General features: G+C 46.5%; 1 protein-coding gene across 2 annotated transcripts in view; it reads right to left on the bottom strand.

Moving 5' to 3' along the window:
• The window catches only part of EGFR (epidermal growth factor receptor), a 243,829-nt gene that overhangs the window by 53,606 nt on the left and 169,568 nt on the right, over positions 1–20,655 (bottom strand). For both annotated transcript variants that reach the window (XM_014946983.1, XM_014946982.1), the window contains one exon: positions 625–776. In XM_014946983.1, coding sequence (XP_014802469.1) covers positions 625–705 — 81 coding nt within the window. In that variant the 5' untranslated portion in view covers positions 706–776. The remainder of the gene's footprint in view (positions 1–624; positions 777–20,655) is intronic.

Raw genomic sequence — 20,655 nt, 5'->3', positions numbered from 1 at the left:
CCTGCCCATGCCACAGCTGCGTTCTAACATACATCCCGTATGTTCCCCTCTCAGCTTGCCATGGTCCTTCCTGTGCTTGTGCCCAAAACTAACGTTAAGACGGGAGTAGCCCATGTGTCAACTGCAGAGGATTATCTTGAAGAAGCGTCCACGTGGGAAGTTATTGCACAGGTTGGAGAGGCACTCACCACCACAGCGGGGGAAGGGGTCACAGCTTGGAGGGAAGGGTAAGGGCCTCCACATTTCAGAGTCTGCCATCACTGGCCACTCACTTGGCGCTCTGCTTTGCCCAGCAGCACCACAAAGCCCTCTGAGGAGTGAGGCAATGGGTAAAGATGTAATAATACTTATAAATAAGATTAATCTCATCTGCATGGCAGCCAGCATGGGTGTGCAGTTGGCAGGTGCTTGAAAAGCTATTTCTCACAGTATCTGATTTAGTACAGTCTGGTTGAGTGTATCCTGCAGCCTACAGGTAAGCTGAGAGTGTGATCTGCAAGTTCTCTGATTAGCTAGCTATGGGTTTGGATCACCACAGAACTTTGTAGGTGGCTGATCCTCTGCACTTAAAAGCAAAGTAAGATTCCTTTAGCAGGGAAGGCCACATTGGCCAAGAACACTAACCTTCAGGAAAGAGAGGTCACGATTGTGCTCCACGTATGTAATCTCTAGGTTGCTGAGTACCACCTCACAGTTGTTGTACATCCTCTGCAGGCTGGTGAAATGGTCTTCCACGTGTCCCAGCTGGGTCAGCTTGTTATTCGTCCCTTGACAAACTGTGGAGGAAAGAAGAAAGGCTCATGAAGGAAAGCAAGAATAAGTACAGGGTAGATGACTTGTTGCCCACCTATCTTTACAAGCACCGCAGTAAGTGAAGCATCATCAGAGGTTCATAAGAAACAAGACCATTATCTTGCCTGACCCTAATGGCAACACTGTAGGGAGCATGCAATGTTGCCCAGGCACAGGGATGTACTGGAATTAAGAACTGGAATAGCCTTCCATCACTTTCTGTTAGATAAAAAACTTCAAGATGAAACTTTTGTACATAAGTAGCACTGAGTCTTCTCTATCACAAATATAACTCATTTCCTGAGGAGTGGGCATTAATACAGTGCCATCAAACACTACTGAAAGCAGTATGCTGCCAGGTATCACCAAAAGTGACTGATTTCCCTGAGGGGGCAGTGGGTCTCTTTGTAAGCTCAGTGGGAGGGAGCTGGGGGGAGGCGTTCTGCAGGACCTCTCAAGCTAGAAGTCCTCCAGAACTCACACATCACTTGCCACTCTGACATATTGGGAGTATGATAGATGCAGGAGATCTCCCAGCATATTCAGCTTTGGCACACAAATCCACCTAAGCCAGCTTTGCTGGTGGGAAGGAAGTGCCAGTACCAGGACAAGAGGAAATGGGCACAAACTTGAATGTAAGAAGTTCCATCTCAACATGAGGAGGAACTTCTCTACTTCAAGGATGGCAGAGCCCTGGCAGAGGCTGCCCAGGGAGGTGGTGGAGTCTCCTTCTCTGGAGACATTCCAAACCCTCCTGGACACGTTCCTGTGGGACCTGCTCTGGGTGGCCCTGCTTTGGCAGGGGGTTGGACTAGATGATCTCCAGAGGTTCCTTCCAACTCCAGATCATTCTGTGATTCTATGAAGCAGTGCTGCACAGAGCACCACTGAGTTCACAAACATTTATGACTGCATGATGGAAAAACTAGCCACCACCTGAAATTCTATTACTCTGCTTTACCAAACTTAGAGGAACTGACAAAAGTTATCATCTCTACATTGGATTGCAGTGGAAGAGCAAAACACAAATTGCTTTCAAGAAAAAAACCACCAAAGGCAAGCCTCAGATACTCTGTACTCATCCAGTCAGTCCCTGGGCTATCCTTAAGAGAGTTAAAATTAAAACACCTCTGAGTTACGCTAATACAGACAAAAGAAGAACGATACAGAGGGCAACACGGTACCAAACTTCACACCACCTTCCAGGTGGAAAGCATCAGCCCAACTTTGCTCATCAGTGGGAGCCAAAGGAGGCTGTTACCTCATCATCGCTATAACGCAACCCCAGCCTGACCTCATTACACACACTGAAAGAACTGCATTCTTTTAACTTGCAGCAAATGATAAGTTAAATGATACTTTTGCAGAGCCATAATTCCTAGAAGCCCCAGTCCCGAACTGGAACACCATTGTGTGGGGTGCTGTAAAGCAAATAACCAAGACTCTTGACAAAGCTGGAAATAAGTTTCGGAGCTAGACAACACCTGTTGAAGATTTACCCGACAACTGATGTTTTATTAGTAGGAAAAATAACTTAATAAGCAGTGATAAAAACCACAGTTATCAATCGTCAAAACCATCCACTCAACATATGTTACTTCTCAGCACAGTCATCACCATTAAGGAGCTGCAGTGATAACGGATTAAATACCCTTCCTCCGCCTTTAAAGCAAGGCTATTCACTCACATTCCTCAGTTATTTCTCATTATACATCTAGATAAACATTCTGGTGTTTGGGATCAGAGTGACAACTGCGAGTAAATGGGGACAGTTTAACAGGGGCCGTGATTACACCATCTAAGCCGCATGTAACTACGGGAGCCTCAAGTGTAGAATATGACCCTTTTTATATTTGCTTTGAACAGATGAGAAATTTCTAAGCAGGATTTTCCGTTCCAGTTTCAGACTTAACTGTTCCAACGTGTTCATGCCTAAAATCTGCGTTTGTCGCCTTCTGCCTCTAGCATGAGGACAACGAATTATCAGCCAGAGCCAAAGGAGGGGTTTCACTCTGTGGAGTGGTCACATTTTGATGGCAGAAAGTTAGAAATATTGTCATGCACTGGCCTGCCTTGTAAAATGGGTTGTTGTTGGGGAGGGGGGTGGAGAGGCTTTGAACTCATGGGAAAAGTCAGAGTCCTTCAGAGGTCGTCTTGAATTTTAAGAAATACTGTCCTCCAACTGGGGAAAAGCCCAGTAATAAAACATTCCCAGGTGGTTCCAAACCTCAGCTCGGATGCTCAGCTGAGGCATGTCAGATCTGAATTTTGAAACGCGCTCAAATACAACGGAGGAGCAGGTGCAGTTCAGAGTGCTCACAGAACCCAAGACATGTAAGTCAGCCTGTCATGGTCTTCAGGGACCACAAACAGCCTGATGCTCTGGCTGCCTCTCTGGTGTTAAACAACAAAGACCTGCCCCTGGTACTCAAGACAAGCCCTATGCAAAATCTGCATTTTTTTATGCTACATCTGAACGGAAGGAAGGGTGGAAGAAGGAGTCTTCTCTGGCAGCATCCTCCTGGCCACCCGTCACCATGATCGACCCTACGTGGCTTGGCACCACTGGGATCGTACAACAAGGAGTCCCGCTCACGGCCACAAACCCTAGGAGAAACTACACAGATTAGGGAAGGTGCTTCCCTCGGGGTCAGACAAATGTTGGAGCTCTGAACTCAGCTCAGCTGTCTTGAGAAACATGGACTTTTTCACTGCTTAATGGGTCAAGGCTGATGCAGCAGTCAGAGGGCATGGTCACTCTTGCGCTTCTCCCTCTCCCTCTCCATGCCAAAGAGTCAATCCAAGCTACAAATAATGCAGAGCAATAAATAAATAAATGGACGGGGGGTATTTTTAGCTCAGGAAAGCTCGCTGATTTATTTGGCTCACCATGGTGCCCCACGAACTGCTGCACTGGAAACAGCTCTGAGGAGGAAAACAGCGAGGAGGCAGGGACAAATAGTCAAGGGAAGGAGCTTGTGAAGCTGCAGAGGGAAACCCAGACAGAACAAGCTCTGAAGAGGCTTCAGGTTGGTCTTTCAGGACCTACTTTCTTCCCCTGTTCTGTGAGTATAGAGCACTCTGATGTCTCCCTACCAAAGGTATTATGAGCAACATGCGTGCAAAACCACCTGCCCCCTCCATCAGGCTCATTATATCCTCTAGGCAGGAAACAGAAGATGTAAATGAGATGTTAGTTAAGACCTGGAGAGCCAAAGAAAATGGGTTGCTGCTGTTAAGATCTCAACAGCGTACAGCCAGACCACCCTACAGAAGCTTTCCCTCTCATGCATAATTTTTTTTGTTTGCTCAAAGAGACGCAAGGCCAAATCCTTGTTTGCTGCAAAGAGATCTAAGTAGATCCAGAAAGTGAACTTCATCACAGCAGTATTTACCAAATGAGAGCCTGGGTCATCAGCAGTGTATGCTGAGCAAATAAAACCCAAATCAAGCAAAACAAGCTAAAACCCGGCAGCAGTATTACTGAACTCGGGCAAAGGTGCTGAACAATTTTCCAACTAGGACATTTGGAAAGCAAAGAAAATGGCCTGCTTGCACCTGATGAATAATACCATTCCTGCAATTTCTTTGCTTATGAAAACAGGGTTCTGAAAAGATACATGCTATAATTATCTGTCTATAATTACACAGTGTGAATGCCATTCTGGCCAGAGGAAAAAGAATAGACAATGTGGTGCTCGCCTCGCTCTGCAGAGTTTTAAGTGGGACATGCATGCCTGAGTGGATGGATTAAAGTGTGAATTAACCTCTATTGAGCTTGACCTATTTCCCCTCTGAAGGACAGATTTTGATGCCACATATATTCATTATATACTTCTGTTTCAACGTGTAGGAAAGCCAGCGCTATCCAGGTTTAGGAGTCTGTGGTGGGTATGGATTCTTCGGTGGGACTGCTGGGGGCTATGGTGATAAACACCACATCATAGAATGATAGAATTGTTGAGGTTGGAAGGGACCTTTCAGATCATCTAGTCCAACCATCAACCTCACTCTGATAAAACCCATCACTAACCCATGTCTCTAAGCACTATGGAACCCCGGCCTTTAAATCGCTCAAGGGATGGGGCCTCACCCCCCTCCCTTGGCAGCCCCGGCCAAGGCTTAAGACCCCTTTCCCTGGAAACATTTGTCCTAATCTCCAATCTGAACCTCCCCTGGCACAATTTCAGGCCATTTATGGCCACATCATATATGTCCCGTGTGGACACTTACGCATGTTCGCAGCACATTTTAGCAATAAAAGACAGTAAAAATAAACAGAGAAGTTTCCCGATGAAAATGCAGGGTGAGAACGTCCCTGACCAGCAGAAAAGCTGAGCTCCAGGACTGAACTTCAGGTCATGGGCTGACCTCTAAAAGACGAAAGCTTTCTTCTTATCTGTGATACAGATAATACAATAAAAACCACAGTCAGTCTGGGACGTTTTGAGGCAGGGAGGGCGTCTCTGGAGCAATGCTGCTGCCCACTGGGAGTATGGGGCTCTCCTGCCCCAACCCCGGGCCACCCACCGGACCCGGACCCCCCCCAAGCCCCAGCCATAACCCCAGCGAGGAGGAGGCAACCCAAAGAGCCCCACAGCAGGGGATAGCACTGCACAGCATTCTGTTTCCATGGGATGCTGCTCTTAGCCCACAGGCTTGGGCTTCCGAAACGCCAGAGACGTTGTTGAGCTTGAATCAGTTACAGTACTACCTCAACAGACAGCCTGGAAAAACAACAAAAAAACAAACAAACAAAAAAAGGGCAGAATATTGCTGAAATGAGCCCAAGTGTGAGGAAAAACAACAAAAAAACAAACAAAAAAAAAAGGGCAAAATATTGCTGAAATGAGCCCAAGTGTGAGATGCTGTCTGTATAAGACGGCAGTGATCAAAGAGCTGAAGAAAGAGGCACACTCTGCTGAGAGATGCCAATTTGCTGAATTTTAGTGCTTATGAAGCACAGGGTCGGCTGCCCTGGGTACTAAAATCCTCTCTCCATCCCCAGACACACTTGCTCCCCTTCCCTGCCCCAAAATTGGCCTTAGAGGAGCATTTCTAAGTGATGCCAAGGGGTTCCCTCTCTGCAACCCTCTGCTCTTTGCCTTTTTTTTTTTTTTCCTTCCCCCCCTTGTGCAGCCCAAATAAATGGAGCGAAACCAAAGCGTTTCCTAAATGGCATTTTCCACGAGTGACGGGAGGGAGACAGAATGCATCCGTCCAGCCCTACCGCCGGGCGACCGCCTCCTCCCAAATCCATACAAACCAGGATTAAACAAAGTGGTCCCTGCAGCAATTGCCCTGATACAAGTGAAATCCGTTTTCATCTTTTCCCCAGAAAATCTGATTACTGACGTCCCAACGCTGTCACGCAGATTTGTCCCAGACTGGAGAAAAACCCTGGAGAATGCTTTGAAACCATATTATCACCAATCCCCAAATCATCAGCTGGTTCTGTTCATGCTTAGCCTCTGTTGGTCTCCCCGCAGCTCTGACAGACACATCAAAATAATAACTCTCAAAGGCAATTTCAGAGACACGCAAGTCCATTTCCATGCTTCATATATCACTTATAACTTTATATGCCCTGGCATAATAAATGTATATCCTTTTTCTGCGTGTTTCCCACCCATTATTGACAATAACACAAAACTTGCAGACGAGATATTTGTTCAATCTGCCAGCACATTCATAAATATTCCTTTCTCCCCACTTACTGGCAGTAATTTCACTTTTGATTGTTTTTTTTTAGGGGTATTTCATGGAAGAGCAGTACCTTCCAGGGTCCAGATGATACCAAGCTGCCCCTGAAGGCCAGGGGAGATGATGGCACTTGGTGTCCTACCATCAGTGCCCCCCACAACCAATTCATCTCAACCAGACCGTGGGGAAGAAAAACCCTTTCAAGTGAACCACATCACCCCAAAACCCAAACCTTGCCCCTCTCACCCCCCCGGGGACAGCCCTGCACAACACATGGGGGATCTTGGGCCTCCAACGCTCCTCCCTGGGAGAAAAACTGTTTCCCCCTTGCAAGGGATGTCACTGACCTTCACCTTCTGATGGGGCCTCAGAAATTAAATGAAGACCCTTGTGTCATTCAAGCACAAGTCTATACATCAGCTGTAAGGGCAGGTACTCTTTTTAACCGACCTCAAAGCCATCAAACAGATCCACACAATCTACTGTGGAAACCAGAAAAGTGCAGCTAGCACTGTCAAATGATCAAAATAATGGCATTTAAGCTTACAAGGAAGCACCAGAGCAGCCATTTGTCATTGTGACTAGCCCAATTTCTGAGAGAAAGACCCATGCAACACTTTCCCTAAAGGAAACAGGTTATGAAATGCCAGAGGTTGGAAAAAGAAAGCGACATTTTGTCACGTGGGATTAACCATTTAAACAGAAACACACCAGTTCCTCAACACCAGAGAGAGGGGTGACGGAGAAATTTGGGTATTACTTTGTTGAGTGTGTTTTACATACTGAGTAAGAATTTCCCGAGGGAGGAAAGTCCACGTGACACCAAAAGAAAAACCAAATCTGCTACTATGGGCTGCGGGAAGTTACGAAAAGGAAAGGAAAAGCTAGAAAACAGGTGAGGAGCACAAACAGGCGGGCAGATGTTTCCCCTTGAGAACCCTGGTTGCAAATGCACGCGGCGCCGAAAAACTCCAGTTTCAGCTTATTGGCAGCAGCACTCGGGCACTGGAAATGCTGCTGCAGAAGATCATAATTTTTGCACATGTTCAGATACTATCATTTAAAACATCGCAAAAAACAGCCTCACGTGTTGTCCCCCGTCCCTCCTCAAACAGCGTGGTTTGGGGTAATGCAGTTACTGAGAATAATTCCCACTTTTAGACACACTGGGGAAAAAAAAAGAAAAAAAAAAAAAAACAATGGCAGAGCTCTTAAAATTACTAAGCTGGAAACTGTAATTGCAAAAGTGTCCCAAAACTAACGCCATAGTGGAGAAAAATAATATGCCTTAAGGGAAAGCTTTCCCAGATGGTCTCTCATTTCTATTTACTTGATGAAAACAACTTTTCCAGCTAAATCTAATTTTAAGTTTCCCTTGCTCCAGTTAGGAACGGAGAACTGCCCTGCAAGGGATGGAGGCAGTGTGACAGTTGGATGGCCTGATTGCTGGTGAGCGCCTTCACCTGAAAGAATAAATAATTATATACGAAACAACTTTATCCTGAATTAAGACCTAACTTGATCCTGAATTAAGACCTCTCCAAAGTCAGAGCATTTCTGACAACAAGGGATTCAGCATTATTAATTCCCTAGCGTGTTGGGTTTTTTTTGCCCCAATATCATTTAGTAATATTTATATTTTTCTTCTCTGTTGCCATTATTTAATTCAGCATGTATCTTCATTAATCCTCCAGATTAAGGCCAGACCAGGATGTGCTGAAATCAGTCTTCCCCCTGGCTTCAATGTGAACTGGATGGGGGATTAAATTCTTCTCTTGTGGATGCCGGTGTAGATTTGGAGCAAGTAAAATGACCCAGAGTTTGAGCTTGCCCCTCTTAGGATACAACTGTTGGAGGGATACTGATATTTTCTGTAAATACCAGCAGAATTTTAAAGAAATGGGGATTGTCATCTTGCAATATTCTGCAGTTTGGGAAAAGGTCGATTTCTGAAGGTGAATAACAGATCGTAATGTTTGGAGGGGGAATGTTTCTAGCAGAGTACTAAAAAATAACCCAGTTTTAGATCCATTTTCTTCTGATGGCTTTGTCAGTGGTCTGTAAGAAGACATCAAATCCCTGCTGAGGGTGCCTGCAGATGACACAAACATTACTGGGGTTCTTAATTATCATAGAATGGTTAGAGTTGGAAGGGACCTTAAAGATCATTGAGTTCCAAACCCTGCCCACTGAACCAGGTTAACTCAAAGCCCCATCGAGCTCCATCCAATAATAAAGAGGTACAGGTGACCTGCACAGGCTGGTTTGTATAATTTAGGAAAACAAGCCCTCAGAACAATATTTATTTGAAATACAGCCAAAGGCAAGGTCTTACGTCAAAGACTGAGGAAACATACTAGGCAGAAAACGGCGTTGTTGGGATGCAATCACCCTGAAAAGGACTTGAGGATCTTAAGAAGGTGACCAGCTCATCACTTGATGCAACAGAAAGCGGCAACCACTGGGTGCATCATTGGGAAAACGCCGAGGAAAAGGAGGCATTCATCACCAGTGGTGCCCCACCATGCCCAAGAAAGGCAGCCTCTGCACTAGAGGGCTCTCCTCTCCTGGCAAAGCGAGAGCCGTGGGGCACAACAGCACTGGGATGCTCCACCCAAGCTCTTCAACCCTTCTCCCAGCTGCATTTCAGCCCATGCCCCCCCCACCACATGGCCCATGGCTACCTCACTATAACTTTGCCTTGGGTTCTGCAGGCTATTCACTGAGAGCAATGGCTGGAAAGTCAAGCTCCCCAAGCTGTCCTCACCAGCAGCTGGGGTGCTGCTGCCAGGTTGTTCCTCCCAGTGGCACCCTTTGGGGAGGCTGCTATAAAGGAAACCAAGAGCTTGCACAGGACTTTCTTTATTGAGCTGTTGCTCAAGGTTAAAAGCCAGGTCTATTGCAAGTGCAGCCACCAATGAACTCAATTCATGAGCTCTTCCTATGATTTAGTAGTGAGGAAAACCCAAGAATAAGAAAACCTCCTATCTGTTGACTGCTATGCAACACGCATATATACAAATATTACCCCTCTACTCTGTGCTCGTGAGACCCCCCCTGGAGTACTGTGTCCAGCTCTGGAGTCCTCAACACAGGAAAGACCTGTTGGAAGGGGTCCAGCAGAGGGCCACAAAAATGATCAGAGGGCTGGAGCACCTCTTCGCAGCCTTCCAGTACCTGAAGGGGCTACAGGAGAGATGGGGAGGGACTCTTTGTCAGGAAGTGCAGTGAAAGGACAAGGGGTAATGGTTTCAAATCGGAAGAGGGGAGATTTAGATCAGATATTAGGAAGAAATTCTTTGCAGTTCCCTACGTACGTCCAGCGGAATGACTGCAGGTGGATGCTCTCAAAGTGCAAAACATGGCTCTTTCAGGCCAAAACGCCTTCCTGCAGCGTAGACATCCAAGCGGCGCACAGCACAGGGAAACACCACCCAGTGCTACGGAGAGGAATGAGACTTTGGAAAGCACTGAGGAGGAAATTGGGCGGGGGAAAGGCACAGTCAGTGGTATGCTGGTAACACTGGACAGAAGTATTGCCATCCCATTTACGCTGGGTCCTCCAAGAGAAAGAGTTGCCTGTGTTTCAGGATGGCGATCTTTATGCTGCGTGAAGCTCACATACTGACTTAAGTAAGATACCCCCTAAACAAGACCATTCAAGAGGCAAAAGACCCCCTGGTGTCAGTCCCAGTGGGCTCCGATGGTCTCCCCCGAGGATGGGCCCACCAGGTAGCACAGCCCCTGGCTAACGGTCCGTGGCTGCAGCCATCCCGTCCTCCGGCTTCACACACCGGCACAGCTACTACTACCTACTGCCAATCACCAAAAAGAAAAAAAAAAAAGCCTCATGCATCTGGTGGGCAGACTTATAGAATCATAGAATCATAGAATTGTCTAGGCCAGAAGGGACCTCCAAAGGTCATCTAGTCCCACCTCCCCACAGTCAGCAGGGACACCCCCAACTAGACCAGGTGGCCCAGGGCCTCATCAAGCCTCACCTTGAATATCTCCAGGGAAGGGGCCTCAACCACCTCCCTGGGCAACCTGTTCCAGGGCTCTGCCACCCTCACAGTAAAGAACTTTCTTGTATCTCCAATCTAAATCTGTTCCCCTCCAGCTTAAAGCCATTGCCCCTTGTCCTGTCACTGCAGGCCTTTGTGAACAGGCTCTCCCCAGCCTTCCTGTAGGCCCCCTTCAGGTACTGGAAGGCCGCTATTAGGTCTCCCCGGAGCCTCCTCTTCTCCAGGCTGAACAACCCCAGCTCCCTCAGCCTGTCCTCGTAGCAGAGGGGCTCCAACCCCCTGATCATTTTAGTGTCCCTCCACTGGACCTGCTCCATCAGGTCCGTGTCTTTCCTATACTGAGGGCTCCAGCCCTGCACACAGTACTCCAGGTGAGGTCTCACCAGAGCAGAGCAAAGTGGAAGAATCACCTCTCTGGACCTGCTGGAGCTGGAGAAGGGCCGTCACACACACGGCCTCCATCCAGGCGAGGTTTTGGGCCCTGGGGAAGAGCTGGGAGGAACTCAACGGTTCTTGGCACCCACAGTGAATTCCACATCACCACGTTGCTGCAAGCGGCCAAGAGACCTCCGACAACGGGGCATGACTCACCCAAGCCTTTAACCTTGGGGAGACATGGGCAGCAGAGGTGTGGGCACCTTGAGAGTCACACGGGGATATTTGGGGAAAACAAGTGGATGGCAACAGACGCATGAGCTTGTGCCCTATGATGTAAAAAAAAAATAAAAAATAAAATTACATTCTTCATTGTTGTTTGTTCTGGCAGCATCCACGGAGCAGCAGGGTTTTATAGCACAATAAAAAGAAACTGAAGATGTGTGCCCATGAAAATGTGGGACCAGTTTCTAGTTACATCAGCACTAAACTGTTTAAAATTGTTTCAAAATGAGTTAATTTGAGAAACGAGATTTAAAAGCATTAAACTGTGCTGTGAACATTCTACCACATGGGATTTCTTAAGGCACTGCAACTGCGTATTTTCATTTGTGCCTTCCAACGAAAAGAAATCACATGTTTTTCTTCATTTTTATTCAATCAGGTCTTCGTTGAAGTAAGCCATGGTGCTCCTACATGTACTTCTGAATCCTTTGAGGTGTAAATTCTTTGTGAGCACTCATACACGGACTCAAAAAAAGGGTGAGAAAAACCATTTACCCCTGATTCCAAGCAGAAGACTAAAAGCTTGCTGTCACAAATGCAACATATTCCTTTTTTTTTTTTTTTAACCAATAGATATATATATGCATAAACACATACATATGTAGCTGTCCCAGAGTGGAGCTCACCACAGTGGATGCTGCATCCAGCCTCTGGGACCCTATAGCTGCATCGCTTCACGATGCTTCCTCCAAAGCCCATCCGTAGCAAGGGACTAGGCGAGTTCAAGCCTCATACAGATTCAAGTTGGAAAGCTACAGAAAGAAGGATTTATACCCCCAAATTCCCCGAGAGACAATCTCATCCCTTAGGAATGAGATTGTCTTCCCGAGGGAGGCCGAAACAAGACGAAAAATGCAAAAAAGGACTAAGATAATATTTGCTGCTTTAAACAATAAAGGCACTGTTAAGTTATCTGTATTAACGTAGCAAACGTCCTGTCAACTAACTACAAAAGACAAGTAAAAGCTGATAAAAAGCTTTAAAAGCTTGTCTCTAGCTTCATGGGAATGAATGCTACGGTTAACACTTACATGAGGGCTTCCAGCAGAAATTTGGATATTCGTACATGTTCACAAGCAAGCAAGTTAATACATGCTGCTGGGTTTGAAAAGCCTCCAATAATATTTAAGTTTAAAAGGAATAGCTGAAGAGCATATTAAATGTAAATGAAGTCTGGATAACTTCTGATCTTTATTTAAGCCTTGAGTAAAACTCAGTGGAAAGACTGCTATTGAAACCAATGGGCTCTGAATCAAGCTCTTATTTCACTTAATTTAACTGTGTGAAATTCAATAAATGAGCTAAATAGACTTTCTACCGCCCTTTTTTTTTTTTTTTCTGGAAGGAGGAGAACTACAATTAGGTTTTGAAAGCACAACTAAAAAGCCACAAAGTGATTTAACAGCACCTGGGTAAGTTTTGAAGATGGAGACCAATTTATCTTCAAAAGTCTGGGAAGAAAAACCATTGAATTTAGTCGTCTGTACTATAAATGTTGCATGTTACAGCAAGTGGACTGCTTTTAGAGTCGGTCTTGTTTAGCAATAGGGAACCTCAGCCACACACAATGCCAGGGTTCGGTTCCATGAAGAAATGTAAACAAGTTCGAACATTTTAAAAGGTACTTGAAATGCACGATTACGGCACGTTACATGCTGTTCGAACTCTGTAAAGGCTCCTTCTCCATTTCTTGATTCACACGGTTAACCTCAGCCCGGGCTGGAAGGCAGGCAGCCTTCCTCACGTTCTTCCACCCTCCCCAGCAAAGAAACTGCTTCCAAGCCCAGAAATCCTGCCATCTGAACTCCAGAAATATAATGTTATACTGGATAAACCTCCGCTAATGCTCTCAGACGCGTATCATCAAAATGCCCAGCCGCACAGGTCCCAGAAAATGAGATGACGGGGTTTATCTTTTGTTTTGATTGGTCACAGAATAAGGCCCACGCACAGGTTTTAGGTCTCTCTGACCTTGCCAAAACAGCTCTTCCACTTCCTTCTGCTTCTTTTTCTCCAGCTCTTTAAGAGAAACATTTCTGCGTGAGGTATTTGAGGCTGCACAAAAGCCTGTATAAAAACTATTACTGTGACAGACTTTTGAGGATGCTTTATTTATCTCTTGCCTTTGAAAACACTAATAAAAGAAACACATGGGTAAATGAAATTATTTTCTTTCCTGAGAAGAATAAAAATACAGATTTGTCAAAGGCCGATAGTCTTTTGAGGTCAAATTAATGTTTCATATATACTCAGAATTTGTGGCTGTATAGTTGTGAGCAGTTTAAAATCATTATGGAGATCAATGCAGCTGCTACCTTTGATTTGGCAACTCCTTTGTCCCCAAAATTTGAGGGACGGTATGGGTTTTGTCTTCGTGGTGGACCTGCCCAAAGCAAGCTGCGTGGCGTTTGGCCCGCCTTCTTTCTCAAACACAAAACTCCCCCCCTACATGCAAATATGAAAATTGAGAAGACAACATGCAGATAAGGATGTAAAAAAAAAAAAAAACCACCCTTACATAAACGCCACAAACCTGCTTCGAGGCATTCCACGCCCTGCAGAAAAAGTTAACTGCTCCATCAGTTCAGCCAAGGAGGGGAATAAACATCCCCTTTTTATACAGAAAGCTGGTAACTTAGCTACACCCTGAGCTACAGCACAGAACAGTAAAAATGTTATCGGTAGCAGTCAGTTGGATTGTGCTTATCTTTGCCAAAGATGTCTCATGGGGAAGGGGAAAAAAAAAAAGAAACTTTTTACCAGTGCAGCAGGATTTCGTGTAGAGACATGAAAGCCTGACTGTAAAACTGATCTCATTCCCTCCTGTTCCCATGTCCCCGCAACGTTTCTTCTGCAAAAGGTTGTGCTCAAGAATTCTGATAGGTGGAGGGGTTTTTTTGTAACACGCTGGGACTGGGGAGGGAGGGGGGGTGTTGCTTCTTTTTTTTCCCCCACTCTCTGACTGGAAATAATCAACTTTTGTCTTTTAATATATTACAGCATTTTGGAAACTTGCTGGTGTGTACAGCATGGTGAGTAGGACTTGGGAGGGGATCATCCCCCTGCACTGGGCACTGGTGAGGCTGGAGAATACTTCTGAAGCTTGCACCTCTGCTACAAAAAGCATTTTTGGAGACCACAAGGACTAAAAAAGGCTGGAAAGTATAAACATATAAGAATTAGAAAGACACGGGACCTGGGCTTGGAGATATTTGGCACTGGGGAGGCCCCACCTCGAGGGCTGTGTCCAGTTTTGGGCCCCTCACCACAAAAAAGCCATTGAGGGGCTGGAGCGGGTCCAGAGAAGGGCAACGGAGCTGGTGAGGGGTCTGGAGAAGAAGTCTTGTGAGGAGAGGCTGAGGGAGCTGGGGGTGTTGAGCCTGGAGAAAAGGAGGCTGAGGGGAGACCTTCTGGCTCTCTCCAACTCCCTGAAAGGAGGGTGTAGCCAGGGGGGGTCAGTCTCTTCTCCCAAGGAACAGGGCCATGGGACAAGAGGAAATGGCCTCCAGTTGCTCCAGGGGAGGTTCAGGTTGGAGATTGGGACAAATGTTTCCAGGGAAAGGGTTCTTAAGCCTTGGGATGGGCTGCCCAGGGAAGGGGTTGAGGCCCCATCCCTGGAGGGATTTAAAAGCCGGGTTGCCATAGTGCTTAGAGACATGTTTTAGTGATGGTTTTGATCAGAGTGAGGTTGATGGTTGGACTGGATGATCTGGAAGGTCCCTTCCAACCCAGACAATTCTATGACTCTATGAGTCGGGGTCCCTGGGCAGTGAAGCAGCGATTCCCTGCCTGTGGGCCAGGGGAGGGTAGGAGCGGGTGTGCAACCCCTGTTACACCCCTGTCCTTCCCCTGTGTGCACCGACATCGTGCCTGGGAGAAGCACATCAGTTCTGGGTCCCATCCTCCACAAAGTGAGAGGGGTTTGGGGTTTTTGTGTTGTTTTCCAGAAGAAAACAGAGGGGAACAGAGCTGGGAACATCCCAGCGTAAACTCCAGCACTGGAATTTCTGCTGCAGGGCATCTCGGTGGTGTTGCAGGAGGATGGTCGTTGCTCACCTGGACCTGGACCTGCACGCACCACTCCAACACTGCTAGGATGCCTCATCTGCCTTAGGAACCCACTACGCTTTGTGTCCCTGGCATTTCCTTGCCTTGCCTTTTTTGTTGTGACAAGTTTCTTTAGCAGGGCAATTGAAATCACCTCCTGGCATATTTCTGGTACGCCGTGTGGAGATGCCACGTTTTCCTCCGGCCCATTTCTTACATGGGAATTCAGAGAAAGAAAGACTTGGTGGAGTAGCAAGCTGTGAAGAAGTTAAGGGCAAGCAATGTAAAGGTTTGAGATCCACCGCTCCAAGAATTTGCATGCTCAAATCTTCAAGCTCTCAAAGACTTTTACTGAATACTAAAAAGATCAGAAAAAATATAATGATGCAAGACAGGCACTTATAAACCTCAGTTGCAAAAAAAAAAAAAAAAAAACCAAACCTATAAGGTGTGGAGTCCCCTTCTTTGGAGATTTTCAAGACCCGCCTGGATGCTCCTGAGTAACATGCTCTGACAAGCTCTAGGCAATCCTGCTTCAGCAGGGAAGTTGGACTAAATGATCTCTATGGTCCCTTCCAACTCTAAAAAATTCAGTGAAATTCAGTGAAAATCACTCTCGGTTTTCCAGAACATGACATTAACTTCGGAAGGATCTGGCTTTGGCCACTGCATCCCAGAAAGTTTCCAAAATTGCAAAAGAGTCGCAAAGACACGCGTCTCTCTGCCAACCCCCATCCCCCTCCATTGCGAAGCTGCTCCCTCTGTTCAGTAACTTCTGTTCCAGAACATGACATTAACTTCGGAAGGATCTGGCTTTGGCCACTGCATCCCAGAAAGTTTCCAAAATTGCAAAACAGTCACAAAGACACGCGTCTCTCTGCCAACCCCCATCCCCCTCCATTGCGAAGCTGCTCCCTCTGTTAAGTAACTTCTGATAAGCCTTTACTAAAACCAGAGCCACCTTATCGGGGGGGGGGAAAGACACCTAGCAAGTTTTTAAAGCCGTAGGTCTGTCTGGCTGCCTTTGATGGGTTGGCCAGTCTCCCGTCGCTATCTATGGCTTCATGGAGGAGCTACAGCCACTCTTGGGAACCCAGTAAATCACCTCGCTGCCAGTGATGAAATGCTACCAGCTCCAGAGAACAGAGCAGCTTTGTGTTGCCCTCGTCTTCACCCCCTTCCCTCCCCAGCCCCCCCCCAACGAACTTGGAAAGAAATGCCCATCTTGAAAAAAATCAAGCTATTTCTTCTTCCGTGGGCTAGGAAATAAATTTTGCAGGGCTGAAAGTGAGACTGTGGCCCTACGTCAGATTGTATGGCCAGGCTCAGAAAAATAAAGCAGAACGATCCATCCTCTTCCCAAAACTGGAAATAAAGGTCTGCATTATAAAATTTAAGTGGAGGTTTTCCATAGTAGGAATAGGAAAATGGCACACAAATGATACAGCATGCAATGGGAGGTAGACACCCAAACTTGCTTTTGAAAATCCCTTCCTTGAGGTGGGTCAGTACTGACTGTTCAAGCAAGGATGGAAGTTCTGCCACTGAAAAGAGAAGTTTCCAAATCCACTGTGCCTTAATAAAGGAACTTTCTGAAGGAAGGAGGGCACAAAGTCTGCTCCAAATACCAAATTACGGTGGTGATATCAATGCAGCATTAGGATATTTCAGAAGCCTGTCTGACTCCAAAATGACTTCGCTGACTTGCACTGAGCTGCAATGCCTTGAAGCAGGCTCCTCATTATTAAGCAGAACACAACACAGCCTTAAAAATAATAGCAGTAACATAAAAAAAAAAAAAAAAAAAGGAGAAAGATAGGCTTAGAAGAGACAGAAACCAGCTGCTGGTAGATGCATTACATCCTCACTCAGCTTAGAGGCTCCCAAAAGGTTCTGGTACAGGAGTTGAGAAAACCCCTGGGAAAATGTAGCTTGTGATCTGAATATTTTATACAGCTACGGGATGTCTCTGCTGTCACCAGGTTCCCTTTTACGAGGCAGCCTCCGATACAAGCGCTTTGTGTTTTAGCTGTCGGATCTCATCACAAAAATTATTGCGTGCTTTCAGAGCTTTGCCAAAAATAAGTTTCCATTAAAAATCTCGGCGCAGTCTATGGAAAGGTTCTGCTATACTCGACTGATCTTTCCCAATAAATGGCATCTTTATCCTTGTAGGAAGAAAGCTCTGTCGGTGTGCGTCTCTTCCAGGTAATGGAACTAACACACGTCAGAAGAGAAAATGTGGGTCGAATAGTAAGTCCAATGTGGTTTTTAGGGTGTTGCTCTTCTCTCACAGAATCAGAGAGTGATATGGGGTTGGAAGGGACCTCTGGAGATCATCTAGTCCAATCCCCTGCCAAAGCAGGTCCACCCAGAGCAGGTTGCACAGGAAGGTGTCCAGGCAAGTTTTGAATGTCTCCAGAGAAGGAGACTCCACCACCTCCCTGGGCAGCCTCTGCCAGGGCTCTGCCACCCTCAAAGCGAAGAAGTTCCTCCTTGTGTTTAGGTGGAACTTCTTATGTTCAAGTTTATGCCCGTTCCCTCTTGTCCTGTCCCTGGGCACCACTGGAAAAAGACTGGCCCCATCCTCCTGACACCCACCCTTTCAGTATTTATAGGTGTTGATCAGATCCCCCCTCAGTCTGCTCTTCCCCAGAGTAAAAAGACCCAAGTCCCTCAGCCTTTCCTCATCAGAGAGATGCTCCAGGCCCCTCATCATCTCTGTAGCCCTCTCCACACATTGGAACTGACAGTTGCACGGAGGAGTCCCAAAGCTGCACGATGTGACTGCAGGATGCCACATCATATGCTGCAGGACACGGGGACACAGCAACAGACTGGTTTTCTGATACCTCAGGACTGAGTTCAGGTTCTTAAGATGAAGCAATCCTACCCAGAACTGTGGGGATGCTCATAAACAGCAAACACAGTCATACCTGCTCCTAGTAACACGTGTCTTCAAGCGTGCAAAATTGCCTGCTCTTCTTTTTCCATTTAATTGCCTTTATCTCAAAATTTGGCTTTCCGTCAGCAAGGTAAAACACGGTTTACGCTTCAAGAATGAAAAACTCATATGGTGGAAAATCTGCATTGGCCTAAATCAGTGACCATGTAAAGATGATGTTGCCGAAGCTTTGATGGCAATACTGCTGCTTTTGAAATTTCTGCCTTACTCCATCCTTTTTTGGTTTTAAGTACTTTTTTTGACCCAAACTGGCTGTAAGTAATCACACCCTATACCACAGAACTGGAAACCTTTTCACCATGGTCATTACGTGAAAACTTAAGGAGAGGTAACAGGATTTCAAAAGCAGTAAATAAATATGCACTTCTCTGAGACAGAGCACTGGAAACTTATTTTTCGCCTGTATTTTAGCAGAGGGATGTTATTATGTCTCTGTGGTTATTACTGCAAAAGCTTATTCTCTCATTCATTCCAAGCCATCATTTAAAGTGCTTCCTCACCAGTGACTTCCAACCTGTGCTCTGCATCTCCCTGGGAGTCCCTGGACTATTTTCATGCCCATGAAAGGTAAATAATGAAAGGCTTACATTTGCTAGACAGAGGTCTGTGCCACATTTGCCTTAGAAATACTGTAGGTGCCTGCATACTGGGCAAGGCTGGAAACCACTGGTATGCATAATACCACTCCAAACGTACTGTGAGCTCCTTCAAAGCAACTCCTTCCACTGCCTTTCACCCCCCACGCACACACACATATATATTTTTATATAGATAGTATTTTAAATAGCCTCTTGACGACACTGTAAGTCTACCTGAAGTATTTGAAAGTGAGACTAAACTTGCAATTCTTACTCTTATAAGTACAAACTCTCATTTCACAGACAAACAGAATACACACGCCTAATTACGATTAAAAACAGAAAGTGGACGTGGGGAATAAACAACTTAGTTGCTAGAACCTCAGCCCCTGGCATCCCTGCTCGCTTCCATCAACGCTCCTCATGGAAGAGCTGCTGCTGCCGCACCGGGACAGTCCCACTCCCACCGTGGTGCTTCCACTCCTGTGGAGTTCAGTTGGCTACAGAGAAAGCATCCTTTATTGCCTGCATCAAGAGAAGCGTGGCCAGCAGCTCACAGGAGGTGATTCTGCCCCTCTGCTCTGCTCTGGTGAGACCCCACCTGGAGTGCTGTGTCCAGCTCTGGAGTCCTCAGCACAGGAAGGACATGGACCTGTTGGAATGGGTCCAGTGGAAGGGCCACTAAAATGATGCTGTTGGAAGGGGTCCAGTGGAGGGCCACGAGAATGATGAGAGGGATGGAGCACCTCTACTGTGAAGACAGGCTGAGAGAGCTGGGGTTGTTCAGCCTGGAGAAGAGAAGGCTTCGGGAAGACCTCATAGCAGCCTTCCAGTACCTGAAGGGGCTACAGGAGAGATGGGGAGGGACTCTTTGTCAGGGAGTGGAGCGATAGGATGAAGGGTAATGGATTTTAACTGAAAGAGGGGAGATTTAGATGAGATACCAGAAAGAAATTCTTTGCTGTGAGGGTGGTGAGAGCCTGGGCCCAGGTGTCCCAGAGAAGCTGTGGCTGCCCCATCCCTGGAGGGGTTCAAGGCCAGGCTGGATGGGGCTTGGAGCAACCTGGTCTGGTGGGAGGTGTCCCTGCCCAGGGCAGGGGGTTGGAACTCCATGATCTTTAAGGTCCCTTCCAACTCTATGATTCTATGACTGTCAAAACCTGGGAGGTGTCCCTGCCCAGGGCAGGGGGTTGGAACTCCATGATCTTTAAGGTCCCTTCCAACTCTATGATTCTATGACATCGCTGGGCACTTTATCTTTGCCAGATAGTGCTGAAAGCTCTTTATCCCATTTCAATACACGCCTTATTCAGGAAACACACGCATGACCAGACTGCAGAGGCAAGGTGAGACTTAAATTTGCAACAATGGAAATCAGCAACAGGTGAACAGCTATTTACATCCTGTTGGGCTGGTATATATAATTTTTTTTTCTTTTTTTTTTCTCTTTTTTTCTCTTAAGGACTGCAGATCTTAAAGGGAAAAAATGTTTCTGTCTCACCCCAATAACCCAGTGTCAAATGGAAACAATGCAGTCACTATATCCTGACCCTGCTTCCCATTCCTAACACGGAGCTTCACGTCCTGACCCACATAAAGAAGCTGACACCTTCTGAATGCACAAAACCTTACTTGACCCCAGCGCTAACAGCACTCACAGCAACCAACAGCCTGGTTTGGGGAGGCAGGCAGCACACCCCAAAGGTGTCATCATGGTAGCTACACCACCGTGTGTGGACCCACCGGCACCCGAGGAAGCGATGGTCTACAGCTTCTTGCAACAGCTCAGTCCGCATACATCTATGGGCCTGGAGGGAATCCACCCCAAGCTGGTATGAGAAGTGGCCAATACTGTTGCAAAGCCACCATTTTTAACACTTGAAAA

Source organism: Calidris pugnax, unplaced genomic scaffold, assembly GCF_001431845.1.
Source record: "Calidris pugnax isolate Ruff unplaced genomic scaffold, ASM143184v1 scaffold71, whole genome shotgun sequence".
NCBI classification, from domain to species: domain Eukaryota; kingdom Metazoa; phylum Chordata; class Aves; order Charadriiformes; family Scolopacidae; genus Calidris; species Calidris pugnax.
This window is presented reverse-complemented; position numbering and strand designations above follow the sequence as displayed.